The sequence below is a fragment of the Ammospiza nelsoni genome, chromosome 1 (genome assembly GCF_027579445.1).
Source record: "Ammospiza nelsoni isolate bAmmNel1 chromosome 1, bAmmNel1.pri, whole genome shotgun sequence".
Taxonomy (NCBI): Eukaryota; Metazoa; Chordata; class Aves; order Passeriformes; family Passerellidae; genus Ammospiza; species Ammospiza nelsoni.
In genome coordinates, this window is record NC_080633.1 from 14280290 (window position 1) to 14299764 (window position 19475).

General features: G+C 38.4%; 1 protein-coding gene across 14 annotated transcripts in view; it reads left to right on the forward strand.

The window, feature by feature from the left end:
• PARD3 (par-3 family cell polarity regulator) overlaps positions 1-19475 on the forward strand; it is a 444327-nt gene that overhangs the window by 164718 nt on the left and 260134 nt on the right. For all 14 annotated transcript variants that reach the window (XR_009420516.1, XM_059493593.1, XM_059493627.1 and 11 more), the window contains exon 4: positions 13707-13885. Coding sequence is in view for 13 of the 14 variants with exons in the window: in XM_059493593.1 (XP_059349576.1) it covers positions 13707-13885 (179 nt within the window). In the remaining variant the exon portion in view is untranslated. The remainder of the gene's footprint in view (positions 1-13706; positions 13886-19475) is intronic.

Consider the following 19475-nt stretch of genomic DNA (forward strand, 5'->3'; position numbering starts at 1 on the left):
TTGCTGCTGAAGAGGAGCAGCAGAGCTGTCCAAGATATTTAACTGCTTTTCTCCTCAGCAGCTGTGTGGAAACAGCAAAAAACTCTTTATATTTCATGGGTGGTTTTAGTCCAGCACTCACATTTGAGGTAACCCAGCTGTTTATGAGGAACATGGCAGCAGCATTCCTTTGCACAAATGGCTTTGGTCATCTCAGAAAAAGCACACGTGGCTGTTTGGTTTGTTTTAATCTTCCCTAGATTAGAATTGCCATAGGAAACACACAAAAAGGTGTGATGATGGTTGTATTCCAAGAGGTAGTAAAAACTGAGGAATGTTAGTGAGGCTTGCTTGATGCTGGGCATGGAGCAAGGTGCAGCCCAATTTGTCCCTCTCTTGAGGTTTTGTAATTCTTGCAGCCAGGAGTTGTTCCTCCATGAGTGGTCTTTTGTCTCGTTGGCTTTTGCATGATAAAAACTCCACTTTGATTGGAAATGTTCTGTTGTGGAGGGGATGGGACACCCTCCATTATTGAGATTCGGGCTTCATTTCCCACATATGCAAAGTCTTGGCTTCCTTTTTAAAATTGTTGAGAAGGTTTGCATTTTGTATGTGTTGTATGACCAGTGGGTAAGTTTTCTTTCCTAAATTTGAGCTTGAGAATGAAAATCTTAAACATCCTTTGGAAGTATTTTCAAAAGCTTGAAAAATACATAAATCAAAATCTCATCTGACAAAAAGAAAAGTGAACTCTGTCATGAATTAATAACTTTTAAAATAGTTCTAAGAATTCCAGAGGAGAACACAAAGTAATGAACTTGTCCTCAGAAAATGATTCAGTTTCAGAAACATTTAAGGAGTATTTCTTGTGTTTATGTGAATGGTATAAAAGATAATGTTTCAGTTTTTCTTGAGACAAAATCCCAGCTAAAGATAACATGTAGGAATACAAGTTTACTTTTCTGTAATGACTTCAAAAAACATCTGTGAAAAGTAACTCTGTTTTAGGTAGCCTTTGTATTTGTAGTGATGAGTAATATCTTAGATGTTATTTAATGCAGTAGATTTTTGACATCTCATATGAAATATTAAATACACTAGCTCTCATATAGTTATAAAATACTCTGCCTTCAGAGATTGTATAAACATAGGTAGCTAAACAATAATAACCTATTTTTCTTCTTTCTTATTTTATATAAAACACTAGATAGCTACTTTTATTAACCAGTAAAGTGGTTTTAGTCAGAAGCACCATATTTGATGTAAAAAATGGTGTAGAATGAGAACATTTTGAGTTAATTTTCAGATTTTTAACTAGCAACTTCAAAAACAGAGGTGATTCCTGCTGGGAGCACATTGACTGTGTGGTGCATGCTGTAGAGAAATTGATGATCTGTAAGAGCCTATGGATGTTCTCCCACTCACAGTTGTTTGTGCATCTTCCTTGTGTTCATTCTGTGACTGGAAAGGTGTTTTGCACAAGCCGTGTAAGGATGCATGGATTGAAAATCAATATGATAGGAAGGTCTTACTACTAGCAAGCGTTCTAAATTCTAATGTAATATAAAATCATGATAATAAGACTTGTTCCCTAAAACCATTTGCTCTTAGGTAGGTTAAAGAAATAGCTCCATCAGTACAGGGGATGGCTCACTTTTCCCTGTGGCTTTCTTTTAGTGGTTATGCAAGGTAACTTTCTTTTCAGAAATGGAAAATTTTGAGGAATTGCATTCCACAGAGCCTTTGTGAAGAATTAACTTAAGCTAAAAGTATTATTACACTGAATTTTATTTTTGGTTATAACAGGAGCATGTTATGGTTTTGCAGGTGCAGGATGGGTAGGGGAAGCCTGTGGATGCTGATGACAGGATGCCATAGTGCTCTTACAGCTGTCCTTTACATCCTGCCTGGTATCTCCATGCAGCTGGGGCTTAGCTAGAAAAGTAGTTCTTCTTTGCATTTTCATCTTGGCATTTGGATGGAGAGTGACCCTTCCATATTCCTGCTTTGCTCCTGGATCCATTTTGCCATGGACTGAAGTCTTAGCCTTGACGCTGCGGGGCTGTGTCTGGTGTGTGGCATTCAGGGAAGTGAGCACTCTGTCCATGAGGAAAGCAACCCTGGCCATGGGCTCATGGGAATTAGAACACGTGTAGTTCCTTTGTTTTCCTGTTTTTCCTCCTGTCCATCCTCAGCAGAGATTTTGTTACCTTACAGTCTTTCTGCAGGGAGGTTTTGGGAGAGAGTGAGGTGCACAAGTGCACGAGGTGCTTGTCTGGCTCAGGTGCAGAAGAAGCCATTCAGTTGCCAGACCAGTTGGAACAAGATGTTTTCTTCTGCTTGGTGTAGAGTGCAGAGTGTGAGGGGTTTTGCAGAGTGCTCTTGTCCAGCTGACTACTTGCAGGGCATTTCCAGAGTAACCTGTCCTGGGCTATTGATTTTCTTTGGAATCTGTTGACATTCCTCATGTTTAAGCTGAAATCTCCAATTACTCATGCTAATGGAAGAAAACCAAGTAAAACATACTGGTAGTCCACTTTTTTTCTCATTTCAGTCTATCAATATATCTTGGGTTGCAGAAAAATAACTGCCTTATTAATCTTCTTTGAAGAATGAAACAAAGTGAGAATTCCTTAACAACATAAAATGAATAATAATAATAAATAATACGAATAAATATTTACAGATTTTGTGAAATTAAATTTGTCCACCTCATGTGCCCTCTCTGCATGCAGATACTTGAAATTATTGTAGCACATTCTAGGATGAGACAAGGAGGGAGCATTGTGGTGTGGAAACAGCTTGGAAAAGTTAGCTGCTGGGAATCTGACAAATTCTGGCATGAGGTATATACCATAGTATTTCAGTAAATATCTTCTGTTAGTTCTGGCTAAAGCTGTTTCTCCACTAAGAAAGATGATCTTCATCTCTGGGCTAGAACCAATCACAAATTCTAATGAAATTTGGCAACTGCAAGCATGAAAAGTCATTGATCCAAAAATTCACGAACTGTCTTTCATGTAGCAAGATTTCCTTTTGAACCTCAGTTGAAGCTCTGTCTACTGGCTTATTCTTGGTTTTGAACTTAAGGGAATAATTTTTTACTCTCTTCAGATTTGGCAATGTGAAAGTAAAAAATGGAGTGAGAGGCACATAATTAAGCATGCAGTGTAACTGCATGTTTCCAGGGCTGTAGAAGGAGATGAATGGGGGGGAAATAAAAATTTAAAAAAAAAGGAAGAGAAAAAGGAAAGACAGTACCAAAGTTTTTTCAAGGTGTAGAAAATATTCTTCATTTCCAAAACAGAGCAATTTATGCTCCCTGTTGTTTTAGGGGGCTTTGAAAAGTACATGTACATGCTCAACTTTGCACATACTTCAAGCATCACTAGTTTCCTACTGTTTACTAGGCATGGTTTTAAACAGTAAGGGGATATCTAGAAAATAATTGAGGCTTTCTGCTGGTCTGTCACCCCATGGAGAACAGCAGGCATTATGTGTTATTGTCCCATTGGGGAATTATCTGAACAATCTTCCAGTGCAGGCTGGATTGCCTCACTGTTTGGCTACTGGCAACGCCAGAGTTTTCTGCAGAAGGTGATCTTTACTGTTAAAAACAAAAGAAAATTTTAGCATGTTGTGTTGAAGCTGGAGCTTCTTATACCCCACTCTGTGGTTGGAAAGACCTTGTTTGGTCACCATTAGTTTTGTGTAGTCACCAAACTTTGCAGCTTCCAGACTGTTCTCTGACCTACCCCAGTGAAAGGTCAGGCACAGCATCACACACTGGCAGGAAGCAGCACTATCTGCCCTCCCATGTCACAGTCATGGCAGCTCTGCTGTCATGTGTCCCCTGTGGACCAGGAGGGTTGGTGGCATTTCATCTCATTACTTAAACACGCAAATGTTCCATTTGTCTGTGGGGAAACAGCTTGATACTTGCAACTGAATGACAGAAAATAATATTCTTGAGATCTTTATGCTCTGTGCTTTGCCTTTGAGCTGTGTTAGTCCCTGCGTGCAGAAGAGCCTTCTGTTAAATCTTGTTTATGGGCACACAGGGTGGCATGACGTGGCCTTTTCCTACTTCTGCTTGAGATCTTTTGCTCTTCTTGGTCATCAGCAGCAGACAGGAGTTCAGTGCAACATTAACTCACAGATATTTGATATTGAGAGCATTTGATAATGAGAGCATGTTTCATGAATGTACCAACATGCTTCTAATAATCCTAGTAAATGTTTCTGTCATGGAAACAAGAGCAAGTGCCATTAAGATTGCAGAAGCTGTTGGTAATTTTTAATAGAAGTTCAGGACTCTGTTCACTCTGTCTTATTATAGACATTAGTTGTAAATGTTGTTTGCTGTGTTGGAAACTCAGTAGTGTGCATAGAGGCAATTCCTTCCCACGTGTTCTGGGATTTTTTTTTTTTTTTTTGTATTTTGTGCATATAGCTATGCACATATAATTTCTGTCCAAAACCTCTAACCTTTTAAATGATTGTGGTCAAGTTTTCTTAGTTGTCATAATTATTATGCTTCTGTTAAAAATCTGTCTAAATTATTTCTGTAGTTCTGTATTTCTGTAATTATTTCTGAAGCTATCTGGATTTTGTGTAACTCAGGTTCAGATCCACCTCCAGGCACTGATATACCCAAATTGTTGACTTCTCCACCTTGACAGTGACCTGTGATATACAGGATTGCTTTTATATCTCAAAAAGCCTCCCAGCTCAATTCTTGATGTCTCCTGAACTTGTCTGCAGTGGAGCAAGGCTGGAGCCAGCCATGCTCACCCCAGCCTGAAAAGGAGCATTGCCAAGTGCCTGCTCAGTGGCAAGGAACTGTTCCACACAAGCATGGACAAGTAGCAGATTAACAGCCAGACACCTCCAAGAACTGAGCATTCATCTGATGATTGGCAAAGGATACCTTTTCCCTTACTGCTGCAAAAGTAACTGAGTAAACAACTATCCCATGTAACTTGTTCACAGTTCCCATAATTAGGACCCCAGTAGGATCCCAGCTTCCACCTTTAATTTACCATATCCTGTGTACCACCAGACTGTTTAGTGATGGTACCATTACTAATTCAGAAGCTTTGGGGGTGTTTTTCCCATTCTGACCATTGGTAGAAATGCTGCAGGATTCCATTTCCTCCCCAGGGAGTGGCTGGTGTGTAGGATTTCCTCCTCTGGGCAGCTCCCTGAGGGATGCTGATGGACAGCCTGCAGGCTCTGAAGCCCTCTGGGCAGTTCGGGCCTTTACTTCTCTGTCACTTTGTGATGCCATTCATGAGCCAGTGGGTGAGGCATTATTCTCCTTTTTTGATGGAGAGTAGGAAAGGAGGGAGATTCCAGTACCAGCTTTGTAAGGACTTGTGTTAGTGACAAATCTCTTGCTAATTACACACATAGCTGCTGAATTGCAATTACAGCATGTTTAACTCTTTGGCATCTGCAAATGATCTGCATAGGAATTCTCACTTCACACATGAGGTCGTGCAGGGATGTAGGAGGCTGTGTTGGCAACTGATGTTGAGAGAAGCCTTATTCTCTGATAAGTCAGAAATGGACACAGACTCACAAGCAGTACTGAACCCTTGATATCTGGTGCTGCAGGGTGCTGCTCTTCTCCCACCCCTTCCCCTCCTCACAGAAAAGCTCAGTGGTGGCCTGGGGACCAGAAGGGGTCATGGCATTGGCAACCACAGCAGGTTTTCTCTGACTAAAAGTCACTGATGAAATAACTGTACTGTGTATTATACACATTTAAACTTTTCTTGTTCTTCCCAACTGAGCTTTTTAAGTTACAATTCATTGTTGCATTGTTGCATCTGTATTTTTTCTCTTCTATCCAGTAAAACATTGCAAACTTCTTCCTTCTTTTCTGAGCCTATCCAAAGCATTTGGACCATAAACAATCAACAGTTTTCATAGCACTGCATTATGTTTAGTAACAGGAGGAATTTTTCCATTAAGTTTCAGGGGATGTTTCAAAGTTGTGGTAAGAAAAATATCTGCCAGCTTCCTTCCTGTGTCTCAGAGTGCTGAAGTTTAATCAACTCAGAGCAGCCAGGAATTTGTTCCTGTCACTGTAAACTCTGGCTTGCACTGTAGAATGAATGAAGGTATGTAATACAGTGTCTTCATTAAAACATAACTAAATATCAATCATAGTATTATTAGTAATGAAAAGTGATCTCTAATGAAAGCAAAATAACTTCAACAGCAGCAAAGCTGATGTTTCCTACTGTGACACAAACTGTTTGAAAAAGTAAGATGTAAATTTTTTGCAAAAATTTTGGCATCTGGGGGACTACAAGTACATTTTTCTTACATGTGTAGCAGTAGCATGAAAATAGGTAAAGAGGTAATCCAGGATGTTTTAAGGAAATAATGAAGAATGTACCCAAAACCTAGAGACTGTAGCTCATTAAAATATACTGAAATGCAATTTTTTGACAGAGATGAGTAGAACATTTGTAAAATCTGACATTTTTGTCTTTTCTTTTGGCATATAAAGATATTTGCATTTTAGAAAAGAGCCCAGAGAAAAGAGACAGAGAGGGTGAAGGTAATTAAATTTTAATTTCAGTTTTAAAGATCTTTCTCTAATTAGCTTTAAAAGTCAGTGTCTAAGTAAATTGAGTTTCAGGGTGCAATCATAATTTTCTTCCTGGATCCTAGTATTCAAAAGTAAGAAGAAAGAGTATTAGAGAAAGAGAAGGAAGATTGTTATTTTAAAGGCCTTTCAAGATAAGGATTTAACATTACCTCATTATTAAAATATAACTGTGGCAGGTTGTTTTTTTATTTCTGAATTTCAAAGTCATCAAGCAGTCATGGTTGGGGAAATGAGAAACTTAGGTTCTATTAAAAGAAACTGAAAATTATACCACGAAAGTAAAGACTTTTTTTCTTTCTTCTGCTTTGTAACAAGATTTCTTTTTAGTGGCTTGCTTGTGTTCTTTTCTCTGTTATCCATTCTTCCAGTTTTGTTCACAGGCATGCTATCATAATGTCCTATGTTTCTTAAAGGTGTGCTAGCATGCAGTGGGCTCCTGTTGGTGTGTTTTACATAGCCAAATGTCTTTTCTCTGCATTTGTGTGATGGCTGGGGACAGAAGTTGCTGCATTCTTCTGCCATCTGCCAGACCACGCTGTGTTCGCAGTGCTGTGGCCCAGCCCCTGGTGTGGCTCCGTGCCAGAGCTCCAAGTGTGTGGGGCACTGGTGGGAGGAAAACAGGCTAATGGTGACTTGTCATGCTTTAATGTGCAAATGATTATAAATGTGCCTTTTTAAAACTAAAGATACAAGAAAACAGAGAGTATTTGATAACATTGAAAATATGTCTGTGAGAAGTACATAAGCTGTTCGACGATGAATTGCTGGAAAAACAACTAAAACAGTTGGTTTCTACATAAAGTAGTTATAAATATCTGGAGTTGTATGAAACAATGATTTTTTCTCTGTAAGAGCTGTAGAAGTCTTGTTATTTAACCAAGAATTCTGAATGTAGAAAATTTAATTTTAGAAGTTGATCTTTTTATGCATAAACATATTTTCAAGTAGAGAAATGCTAATTATCTAAACTATGTCACCTTTCTTGTAATTCTGAAAGGGAAAGCCATGAATACAAAACACTTGGCATTTGCAGGTGAATACTGGGTAATTCATGTAGTATTTGCAAATGTTGAAGCATTTGATAGAAATGGAAGTGTCTTGAAATGTGACCATAAACACTTAAATTAGCATTTAAGTGGATTAAAAATTAGCATAGAAATCTTAAAAGTTGGAGGCAGTCTTAGTCTAGAGATTGTTGTCCAATAGGGTTTTGTGAGGCTTCCTGTCACTTTTGGTTTTATTTAACATCTTTAAATCTGAAAGAATCAGTACTGTAAAGAGTGTGTTAATTAAATTTCTAGTTGTTAATAGACTGGGAAAATAGAATCGCATGAAAGAAGGAAGGATATATATAACCCAACAGATATGTGCTGCACAGCTGAATACAGTTTGATTCAGCCTGAATAAATAGAAGATAATGTATAAGGACATTGATCTAAACTGAACTTATACTTTAATTATCAAGACAGATGCTGAAGCAAGACTACAGAAGACATTTCAGGATTTCTTTGGATGTTCTGGGTTGATACCATGACAGTAAAATACCCAAATATGATTACTGCTGACTATGTATTAGCATCAAAGTTCAAAAGCTGACAGGGATGATTTAAACAGCACTGAGGGTATTTCATTTAAGAAATAGACTATTCAAGGTGCCTTCTGAACAAGTTAAGACTGGAATAATGTTTACAAAAATGAACAGAAATAGTGACTTAAAAGAGGCAAAGGTTATGTGCTGTGTAGCACTGCTAAGGGGAGATTTGAGAGGTCTGTGACATATGAAAAGAGAGTTTTTTTTAAAAGGATGGGAGTAACTAGTGACAGGAGGATAAACTTGGGGAGAATAATACAAATAAACAGATTCTGGAGATTTCAACATTCCCAAGTGCTGAAATTTTTTTTTTTTTTGGGGTGGATTCCATGAGGGAGAAAAATACTGCTCTGGGCCATGAGGAGAAAGTTGGTGGTGTGTGTATAAATAAATAAGTGTATGTATATCCTCCTCCTTTGCTGTGACATTCAAAAGTAAGTTTTTGAAAGCACCTACAACTGGTGGTAGCTTTGCAGTGCCCCTGTTTTGTGTCCATCCCAGCTGTCATCTCCCTGTAGTGTGCCTGTTTTCTTCTGCAGGACAGATGGTGTTGTCTTCCCAGCAGTGCTTCTTCACCTCTTGGAATGGCTTAAGGGTGTTTTTTTCCTTTCATTTCTAATTCAAGATATCTACATTTGATTTGCACTGTTTTGTTAATCTTGTAGAGAAGTGCTGGCTTATGTTAGCTGCTGCTAGGGTTTAATGTAGTTCGGAGATAAGTTCACAGTCAGCTGGTTTTTGCCTCCAACTATTTTCCTTCTGTCCACAGTCAAGTCTACAACAGCCTTGGTGGTCTTTGGAAGTTACCATCACCTCGTTTTTAGAGGTTTGCAAATATGAAAGTTAACTGATAGGGGAATTTGAGCTTTTGAATGTTAGAGGGGGTGTTTTGCTCTTGCTGTGTCTAACTGAGTGGAACAAGAAGATGAACTGAACCTACTGAAATTGGAACCAGAACTCCAGGAGCTGTGCTGGAGTGTGAAACTCAAGGCTAATCTAAATATTTTTAAAGAGATATTTCAATTAAATATAGACAAAGCCTTAACTTGTATTTCCAAGTACTTCAAGCTGAAAGAAGCAGTCCTGCTTTCCTCAACCCCAGGATGACCCTGATTCATCCTTTCTCTTGGGCTCCAGATGAGGATTTGAGTAGAATGATGAGCTGGATGGGTGGTAGAGACAGCAGAGCTGTTCAATTTCCATCCCCAGAGTGGTTTTTTGATGTTGATGCAGGATCTGTGTGTGTCTTGTGTATACAGTGCACCCTGATGTACATATGTATCTGTGGGATCACCTTCAGGAACTCTGTCTAACCTGAGCAGCTTTTTGGTTAAAAGCTACTCTTTCCCACAGAGTTTTTTGGTTTTACTGATTCATCATTTTCCCAGAGATGTCTCTTAGTGTGTGGAGAGAAAAAAAATCCTCTTCCGCTCTACTCATCTGTCATGAGCCTCATGTTCTGTGTGAGATGGCCAGAAATGACTCTGAGATCATTTTTTCATTTCTGTGCCTTAAATCCACTGCACACCAAATTGTACAAACTGCAGTGGCACTGGGGAGCTGAAACCTTCACAGAGTAAAATTATGTTTGCCATGCTATATAAATATAACTACGTATTTTTCTAGTCATGCCCTTCAAGCTGACATCCAAGAGGAAATTGGGATGGGAAGGTATCTATCAGCTCTGCTCTGGGGGGCCACCATCCATTGTGCTGAGTGCCTGCACACAGGGCAGCATACTCAGCTTTATGGATGAAATTTGCCAGATCCTCAAATACTTTTACTCGTGAGCATATTTGAAAATCAGAGAAGGTGATGACCCTTTTAAAATAAAAATGGAATTGCTGGCAGGAAGGGAAGGTACAACTCTGTGTTCTTTACATTTAAAGATGGTTATAAAATGTGTATTGGCTGTTTTTATAATTTATAGTGAAACTGGGGTTGCTTTTAATAAAATGAGACTTCCAGTCAGAATTTCTTGATTATGAATGTGAGTGTTTTGTTATACAGCTTGGATCTATCCTACAAATAACCATCTTGTAGCAGAATTCTGGCTATATACATAACTTAATGGGATTCTCTGTCAACATAATTCTTTCTGAAATTGACTCTTGGTTGAATACTTCAAGTCCTTGAATGTGACTCAAGAGCTGCGTTAGTGGTAACTTTCAGGATTTTTAATTCAATTTTTCTTTATTCCTTAGACTTTTAAAACTTCCTGTAATTCATTATTAGATTTACCATTTCAAGTGCTTATTTAAAAGGCACCTTAGCTGCAGAAGCAAATCAATATTTACAGTGAATTAGTGCCACAGAGAATTTGAAGCCTTGTGATTAGAGTTCATTGCTGTTTTATCCACTCTTCAAAGAAACCACAGACTTCAAACAGTATCAGCCATCATCCTGGAATCAGTGACATTGCATTGGTCCCATGCGTACTTTATCTTGTGGTTTAATTATTAAGTTCTTTTCCTTTGATTTTCCTTTTAATATTTCAAAGTATATCCTCTTCAAATCTATAAATTCTAGTCAAATTCTGTAAACTAGAGGATTTTAGCCAACAATATATTGGTTTAAAAAAAAAATTGTTCAATGTATTCTTTTATGTTGTTGTTTTAATGGAGAGGAAACAGTTGAAGAGAATGCAGATGATGTTTCCAGCTTGTGGTTAACAGTGTGAACAAGATTTACTTCTCAGATTAAGACCTATTGACCATTGCCAGGCAGCATGGGTTAGAGCCAGCTCTGTGTGTCTGTCCCCTTCCAGTAATAAAAAAAAAGTAATGCCATGTGTTTAAGTTCCTTGTTAATTTGGGAAGTACATAGATGCAACAAACACAAATTTTTTCTGTTCTATAATTCACTTTATTGCAAAGTTTGCTTTGTAAAAGAAATCACTTCTCCTAAGGTATGGAACCATTTCCATAAGAAGAGACTAGAAGAGATGATTTCTACCTTCATATTGACAGAATACCCTTAGTTAAAAAGATTTGATGAAATGTTCAGTAAATATCTGAAAATATCTCAATAGCTAAACTTATTGAAATGAAACTAGTCATACTAAAGGTGGCTCATCTGTGAGTAGATTTTGTAGAGAAGCTTCTCATGTTAATGTTCTCTCCAGAGCATATTAGTATTTGGGAATTCCATTGTATAATTGACTACCTGTATTTTGAAGAGTCTCTACTCACCATTGTGCAAACTGTCAGGTTTTGACTGCAAAGCAGAAGCCAAGGCAGAGATAATGACTTGCTCCTCTCCAGAAATGCTGGTTTGATTTCCTTTCTTTGTTGGCAGTTTGGCTTCTCTTCTTACAGAAGTTCACCCAACTGAACTTTTGTTTTGTCAAGCAATTTGAAGAAGAAGTGTAAAAATACAAGAACATTTTGCTATCACCGTGCTTATATATAGACGTACAAGCATAAGGAGCAAGTGAACTCATGTTTGAAAATTGTAATTCTCTGTTGTGGGGTGGGTAGTGAAGGCAAACATGATAATGTGCACGGGCTGCTGCTTGGAGCAGATATAGATTGGTATTCTTAAGTGGCACTACATACTAGAGAGCCCCTTTGGCTCAGGCTGATCTAATAAAGGAGAAAGTGTGCTGGGGGCTGTGCCAGCAGCACAGCACTGCTGGGAAGGGGTCACCTCATCCAGTGCTGGGGCTGCAGCTGAGCCACCTCTGCTCACAGAGCTCCTGGGGTTTCATAGGGCACTGGTTGTGTGTTTGTCATGGGGGGAAAGGAGATGCTTTGCCTTCAGCTGCTTCATGAAAGCTGAAGTAGTTGAAAACAAGGCAATCAAAGAAAGACCCTCTATTAGAGTCTGTGAGTATATGCTGAGAAATCACATTCTTAGTAGACTTAACTCTGCCCATTAATACTTTCCTTCATAATTAGTAATCTTTCATGAAATATTCCTTTAATTAATTCTAGTTCCATTATGCATTTAGGTGTGTATGTATAAGTAAGTGTATACATGTTTAGAAAATAAAGTGTTTTATTTGCTGGAAATTACCTTTTGTTATGAAAATTAAAAATAAAAAAAATTGAAAGCAAAGAGAAATAGTACAACAGCTGTGGGGAAAAAAACCCATTAATTCTTTGTTATTCTTGTTTACCAGAATGAACATGAAATAGATTGACTGTTTTGGTGGTCGGTCATGTAACACTTGTTTATATCTCAGCAGCAGGAGTCCTTGTAGATTAAAAAAAACTTGCATGTTTTCATTGTGTGGCATGACTTACTGTATTTTTCAGTGTATTCGTGATGCCCTGCAGAATAAGATTCTTTAATATTATTAAATGTAACATTAACGTGATGCTATTGTTGAGATTGAGACAAGTCATTTAACAAACAGCTCCTGTCATTGTGTTTTCCTGTTAGTATTGCCAGACCTGCACCCTCAGTTTCCTTGGGAACTGTTTCATTGAAGCATTAAAACCCAGTCCTGGTTTTTATTCTCAGCTGTTGCCCATTGTGCCTTTCCCACTGACTCAACTGCTTAGGTGCCATTGCTTTCACCTTTTTCCTTTGCACTTTGCATTCAGAGTTCTCAGTGCTGCAATAAAGAGAAATAAAACTGATAAATCACAGCCTCTCTATTCTGATGCTGAGTGGGAGAGTACTAAGAGGTCACAAATTCAGGCAGTGAAACTTCTGTTTGGGCGAGGAGAGGATAGATATGTGGGTATTTTCTGTAGGATGATAAATGAAATTGGAAAAAATTAAGTTCTCTTTCAAAAGAAACTAACTTTAATGTGCCATTTAAGTTTCCAGAATGGATGTACATATATTAAGAAAACCTTATCTCTTTCCAATCAGTCTACCTTCCTGCTGCGTCATTTTTTACTAATGAAATATTTTTCTCCTGTCAGTCACCCCAGCTGCAAGGCTGAGGGAATCAGGGTTAATCAGTTCAGATCTTGCTTGAGCTGTCAGGAAGAGGCAAAGGAAGAATGCAGAGGAGAAAACAGTCTCTTCCATAAGTTTTGAGAGGGAAATGCAGAGTATATTGTAGAAGGTCAGGAGGCTGCCTTGGCTGGCCTGCAGCTTCCTGGCAGCACGTTGTGCTCGCAGTGCCCCGCCCTGGCAGCGGGGTGGGGGACACGTTGTCCAAGTCCACCCCTTGCTTTGCTACCAGGCTTTGCCTGCTTGCTCTTCAAAATGCCTGTATGTCACCTTAACCTCCTGGTTGTCCAAATCCATGTTGCATGTTTTTGTTTTGCACACCGCCCAACAGATAGCTTTGTGCTTGGACAGCCGCTGAGCTGTGCTTGGTTCAGAGGGGTTGGTTTTCCCTTCCTTCTCTCCATGTGCAACCAAGCAGCAAGGCTGTGGTTTGAGGGACAGACCTTGCACTTGAGGAGCTGCGCTGAGGTCCAGAACTCCTTACTCTGTGAAGCCACATTTGGTCGCACCATCCTTCCAGAGCTTGAAAAAATATTTTTCCTTTGTCAGAAACATTTTAAATCTAGTCAATGTTTATTTACTGTCTGTTTGATTTTGCAGATATGCCTCTCCACGTCCGCCGCAGTAGTGACCCTGCGCTGATTGGCCTCTCCGCCTCTGTGAGCGACACAAATTTCCCTGCAGAGGAGCCCTCTCGCAAGAACCCCACCAGGTGGTCCACAACAGCAGGCTTCCTCAAGCAGAACACCCCTGGTGTGCCCAGTGCTCATGAGAGAAAGGTATGCTTCTTTCCTCCGCTTTAGTAAATAAATTACAAATGTGCATGGATATTGAATTGTTTTCTGCTTCTCTCATCTGCTCCTGGTTTCAACTTGTGTTTTCTGACCTTGTCCACCCAACCCCGTCAGCAGCAGTGAAGTGTTTGAGTCACACTTGTCCTGCTCTTCCCAGAATCTCAGTGATAACCACAGCAGTGACCCTAAAAACATGATTTTTGCCCTTAGCTGTAGTTGAATCTATGATTATTCACTATTCTGCAAAGTTTTTATTTTCAACTTAATGCTGGTAGGCCATGTCTGTATTAATTTTTACTAATCTATGTAGAAGGCCTTATGTCAGTGAATAATCTGCATGCCCACAGCTGGTCTGGTTTGTCTTGCTAACCCAGCATTGATAATTTGTACTTTCTGAGTCTCTAGTGAATTAATACAAAACACAAATTACAAATGATTTCTCTCCTTGATAACAGTCTTAAAAATAAAACAGTGAAATGCAGTGTGAGTATTTTTTCCTTCATTTTTTCAATATTATTTCAGTATCTCTCCATGAATTGCATTATTTGCTAGAGAAGCCAACAAGAAGCACTCTTCTGAGCACAATATTAAAAAAATTTGAAGAATCAAGCCCTTTTGTACAATCCCACATTGCCCATAATTGTGATGGTAGCTTGCAGAAAAACTCAAAAGGAAAAAAATGTGTATTTTCTGTTAGAAATGAGTAATTTTAAAAGAATGTTGCACTTTTGATTGCCATTCTCACTACACAGGACCAAGTCATCTTGGAAAATATGCAGCTTAATATAGCTTTTATTTTTTTCCCTTCATTCCTGTTAACTCTGTGTAGTGTAAATGCAAACTAAGTCTCAGCAGTCAGGATTTACACACCCCAAATAAAGAAGTCTTTATACCCTGCTAATGAACCAAACTATTTTCAGTGGGCCTTTGGTCATTTCTAAAGAATCTATAAAAGCTCAGTGCTCGTAGGCATTGAGGTCCCTGTTCTGCAGAGGTGTCAGTTTAACTTGGTATCATTAAGTTTCTGCTTAATCAGGATTTCAGGCAGGTAATAGTATGTTTTCTGTCACTTGTACTGGTGTGGCACAGAAGTGTGTGCCCTTTTGTAAATAGGTGTTTTGTACTACTCTGATTCAGAGAAAAAAAAAGATAATTAATCCATTTGAAGTATTAACATTTTCAGTTAATTTTTGTGAAATGATAATGAGATGACACTTTGTTACTCCACAAGCATAGTTATGAAGGGCTATACACAGCATAATCAGATTTCTTTGAGTGTCTGAAGTTAGCAGAAATTGGAGAGAATTGAACAGCAGCTAATCTTCTGCACTAGTCTCATCTTTAGTTGTTCAGTATGTACTTATTCTTGGTTTTTATGAAAATATTTAATGTCTATTGGAGCATGGTGACCAAAGTGGAAAGGAATGCATATGATCTCATGTAGGGATGGGAAGCAAGGCACCAGACAACATTAAATCAAGAAGATTGGAATGAGCTGAAGTTATATTAGTTAGTACAATAGATGCTGATAAATTCTTTTATCATTTTTCAACACTCTATGTATTGATCATTTGAATAGAGCAGTTCACTATTTTTAATAGGTAAATTGCGGTAAACACATGGAATTGAATTAAATAATTGCTTATGCAATGTGTATTATGAATTACTCCTGAGTTCATTTATGCTAGAATGATTTTTTCTGTTTTCAGTGTCTTGATTTCTTCATGTGAGTCAAGATTTTGTAGCCAATCCTGTTTCTCTTAGGAATCACATTAAGAATTCTCATTTCCTTCCTCAGTATTAGCAACAATTTATTTTGTATTATTATTCTAAATGGTGGCATTTTTGAAGTCCATGTCGCCAGTCTCTTACCAAAGTACTGACAATGAATTTTTACAAACGCATTTGTGTTATTTGAGCTATAACAAGTCCTCTTTTCTTATGTTAGGTTGTTTTTCTTCAGCTACTCGGATAACAAAGAGATTGCTGTGCTTTGTTCCAGACTGTTTCATTGATTATAGATGACACAGACATTTTCAGAAAAGCAATGAGAAGAGTCTTAATTTTCTGCTCAGCGCATTGGGCCTGAGCACCCATATATCTTTTGTGAGTGGTTGGCACTATGTAATGTTTTCACTGCAGTTCTCTTTCTTGACAGCACAAGAACATATGTTCTTGGGCTGAGATTTGCAGCACAGTTGTAGATTAGCAACTTTGCCCCAGCAGTATCTTGCAGAAACATGAAAAGGGTTTCTGGGAGAGTTGCCAAAAGCTTCATCCACCTACTGACTCCAAGAAGTGACATTACTTTCAGCCCGTCACCTCTAAAGAGAAATAATTGACAGGTAGAAACCCTGTCCAATTTTTGGAGGAATTAGCACAGGGGAAGCTGCATGTGTCTGGCAGAAGGGATTTATTTCTCAGGGACAAGTGAGAGAGGACGTCTTACTGGTGTTTGTTTCATTTTGGGTATGAAGAATTTGGAATGGCAGGAGAATGGGCAGATGCCCAAGCTGAGATGAAATGAAGGGGTGAGAGTGCTGCCATGCACAGAAGGCTGTGAGGAGCCAGGACATATGCCAGTAGTTCTGGGCAAACAGGGAAAAGGGTGCTGGGCAAGAGTAGAAATACAGGCTGGTGGAGGGATCCTACTATTGTAGCTGTAGTGCTGCCTGTAGTTACGGGGATAAATGAAATGAGACACCAGAGGGACTTCTGTGTCCCTAAGAAGAAAATGACCAGTGAGAGACAAGAGTATGCTTTAGAGTTGGTCTTGCAAAGATTTGGATGTGTGTTGAACTTGAGATGCATTTCTGTTATGATGAGTGGGATATTGTGATATGAAATCTTTGCCCTAAACTGAGCCTGGATTCTCATCCATTTTTCAAATAATCTTTTAAAGAAACATATTTTTATTATCAGAATATCATAATAGATTCTCTATCCTTAGAATTGGAATCTCACATAATTTCTACTTTCTGTGTTTTTCACCTGTAAGAGCAATTTACTCTGTTTTTTGTTCCAAGGTACTAATTTATTTGCAGAATTATTGATTATTTATAAGTTATTGTAGTGCTGTTAACTGTACTTAGCTAGGTAATTCCTGACCTAATCGTTCCTATGAATGGTTTCAACCAAATGAATAGGTCTTCCCATCTGTGAAATATTCACAAAATTGGCTCCTGATCACCTCTAGTTGGTAAATTTGCTTCTTGGGATTAATTTTTTTGAAATTGAATGTTAAAATAATTTTCAGATACTTTTGTGTGTGAGACAGACATGTTTGTATTACCTAGTGACTCATAGCTTGACTTAATCCTGTCTCTTGCTTCCTTGAGCCATTCTAATGAAAAAAGAAGAAATCTCTAAGTAGAAATCTTTCTCAGTGGCCTGGAGTAATACTTGATTTGCAAGGTGTAATTTTGTTTGAATTGTATTGAACTGTGCAGGTGAACAGATTGTACACAGCTGAAGCATATCGTATGTGCTTTTTTCCACTGCAGTAAAATCTTTTTTGGTATTGTTGTGTTCTGAATAACCAATGATTTGAATCACATTCTTAATAACTTAGTACCAAAGCCTATTGGGTCAACTAGCTGTCCTTAATAGAAGTAAGCTGCATTGATAAAAATCATGTTTCTGTCCCCTTAGATGTTGTGTTAGTTTTGGAAGAGTGTAAATGCAACAACCAGTTATGCTGCATTTTTTATAATGACTGTGAATTAATTATCCCATATATTTTCTGTGTGTTTTTTAAATTTACAATTCTATTTATGGTGAGGAATGACTTATCATTACAAATTAGTTACCTGCCTTGATTCTGCTTCTCTGAAAGACTGAAGGCTTATCTAGTTAACCTGCCTTGCTTAATGCAGGGATGCACTGTGGATAACAGGCTTATGACAAACTTCCCACCGTGACTTTGCTGATTTTGATTCATATGTTGCCCTGTCAGAGATAACAACATTGGTACAGCAGAAAGAATTGGAAATGTAGGTTAAAAAGGGGAGCTCAAGAGGGAGAAAAATGTTTGTGCATGGGCTTCTGTGCCTCTGGCTGCTGGGTTCACCCACCTGCAGCAAAGCAAATGGCGCACGATGTGCTCTGTGGGGTGGATCAGCAACAGCAAGCATATAACTCAGTGTACTTGGCACATCATTTTGTAGTTCCTTTTTTCCTGTGCTTTTGTCTTTGCTGTTTAGTCAGCTGCCAAATTTTTTGCTTATTTGTTGTTAAATGGGTTTGTCCATGTACTTATTTTGAGGTGGAGTATCACTGTGCCTTGTAGGAATAATAATTCTTTCTAGGATATGCTTTCTTCCTACATGGAAAGCTAATTTTTTTGGACTCTATAAACCACAAAGAAATAATTTGAAACTTCCTGTGAGTGCCCTAAGTCTCATCTAGCATCAATGACCTTACCTGCAAAACAGATTGTGTTTCCCACATCTCCTATTGCAGGGAGTTTTGCTGTTCCTGTGGGTTGAGACTGATGAGTACAAAATTTCAGATTGCTGGGTTGCAGGGATTTATACTTATGTGAAAGATGCAATCCTTTCTAATCCTCTTTGTAAACAGAATAAAAAAAAAAGATTTCTCTAATGAAATGTGTTTAGATAGGAGAAAAGCATGCATGCATATTTTGAAAAGCTCCAACAACAATGATATTTCAGTTTCAAAATCAAATTTAAAGTGAAAATTAGTTTCATTTACCTTGAAGTCCTTTCAAACACAGCTTAGTGACAATTGTTTTGTCACTGTCACCAAAGATGTGGTGTTTCACTAGAATTGAAATATAATTCAGAGGATTGAAGGGCACAATATTATAATTGTGTGTTGGTGTCATTTTGTAGCCAGGAAGTCTAAATGGCACAGTGTAAATCTATTCAATTAACTGAGGAAGGTTGTGGACTAAAGGACTGGGCATCATTCTGAGAGCCTGAGACCAAATTGTTGCTGATGTTTCTTGGGAGCCTCAGTCTCTGGTTTTGAGTCCTTCAGAAGGGAGGTGCTGTGTACCTGGTGAGCAGCATTGGTGAAGTGCTGTAGTACAGGTGAATCCATGGAGGAGAAGTTCAGGGTATCTGCAAAGAGCCTGGCATCTCTGTCATGAGAGGCTTTAAACCCCCACATGATGGATACAGCTGCCTGCTTTTAACCTAAAAATGCAGTGTTTTAAACAGAAGTTCTGGGGGATTCAATAGCCATGAATATTTCTTCATCCAGGTATATTTGAGCAGGGTTTTTTCCTTTTCAATGAGATGGTCATGAGCTTTGTAATTTCAGATGTAGTTTTGCATAGACTGAGAGGAAGGGAGAATGAACATGGGTTGTCCAAATGTGGTGAAATAAAGTGTTTTAATATGTTAAATGTTACCGAAGAGAGATTAATGGAAGGTCAAGAAAACAGAAGTTGTATGTATCAGTTTTCTTCCTGAGTGATAGTAACTTGTTGCTGGCAGCTTGTGCCATGGTGAGTAAATAATTAAAAGGAACTGTACCCAAAGAGAGTGCACTATGAAATCACCACAATATGTGTTATTTTTGTCCTGGATAGTGTGTAAAATTCATGTCT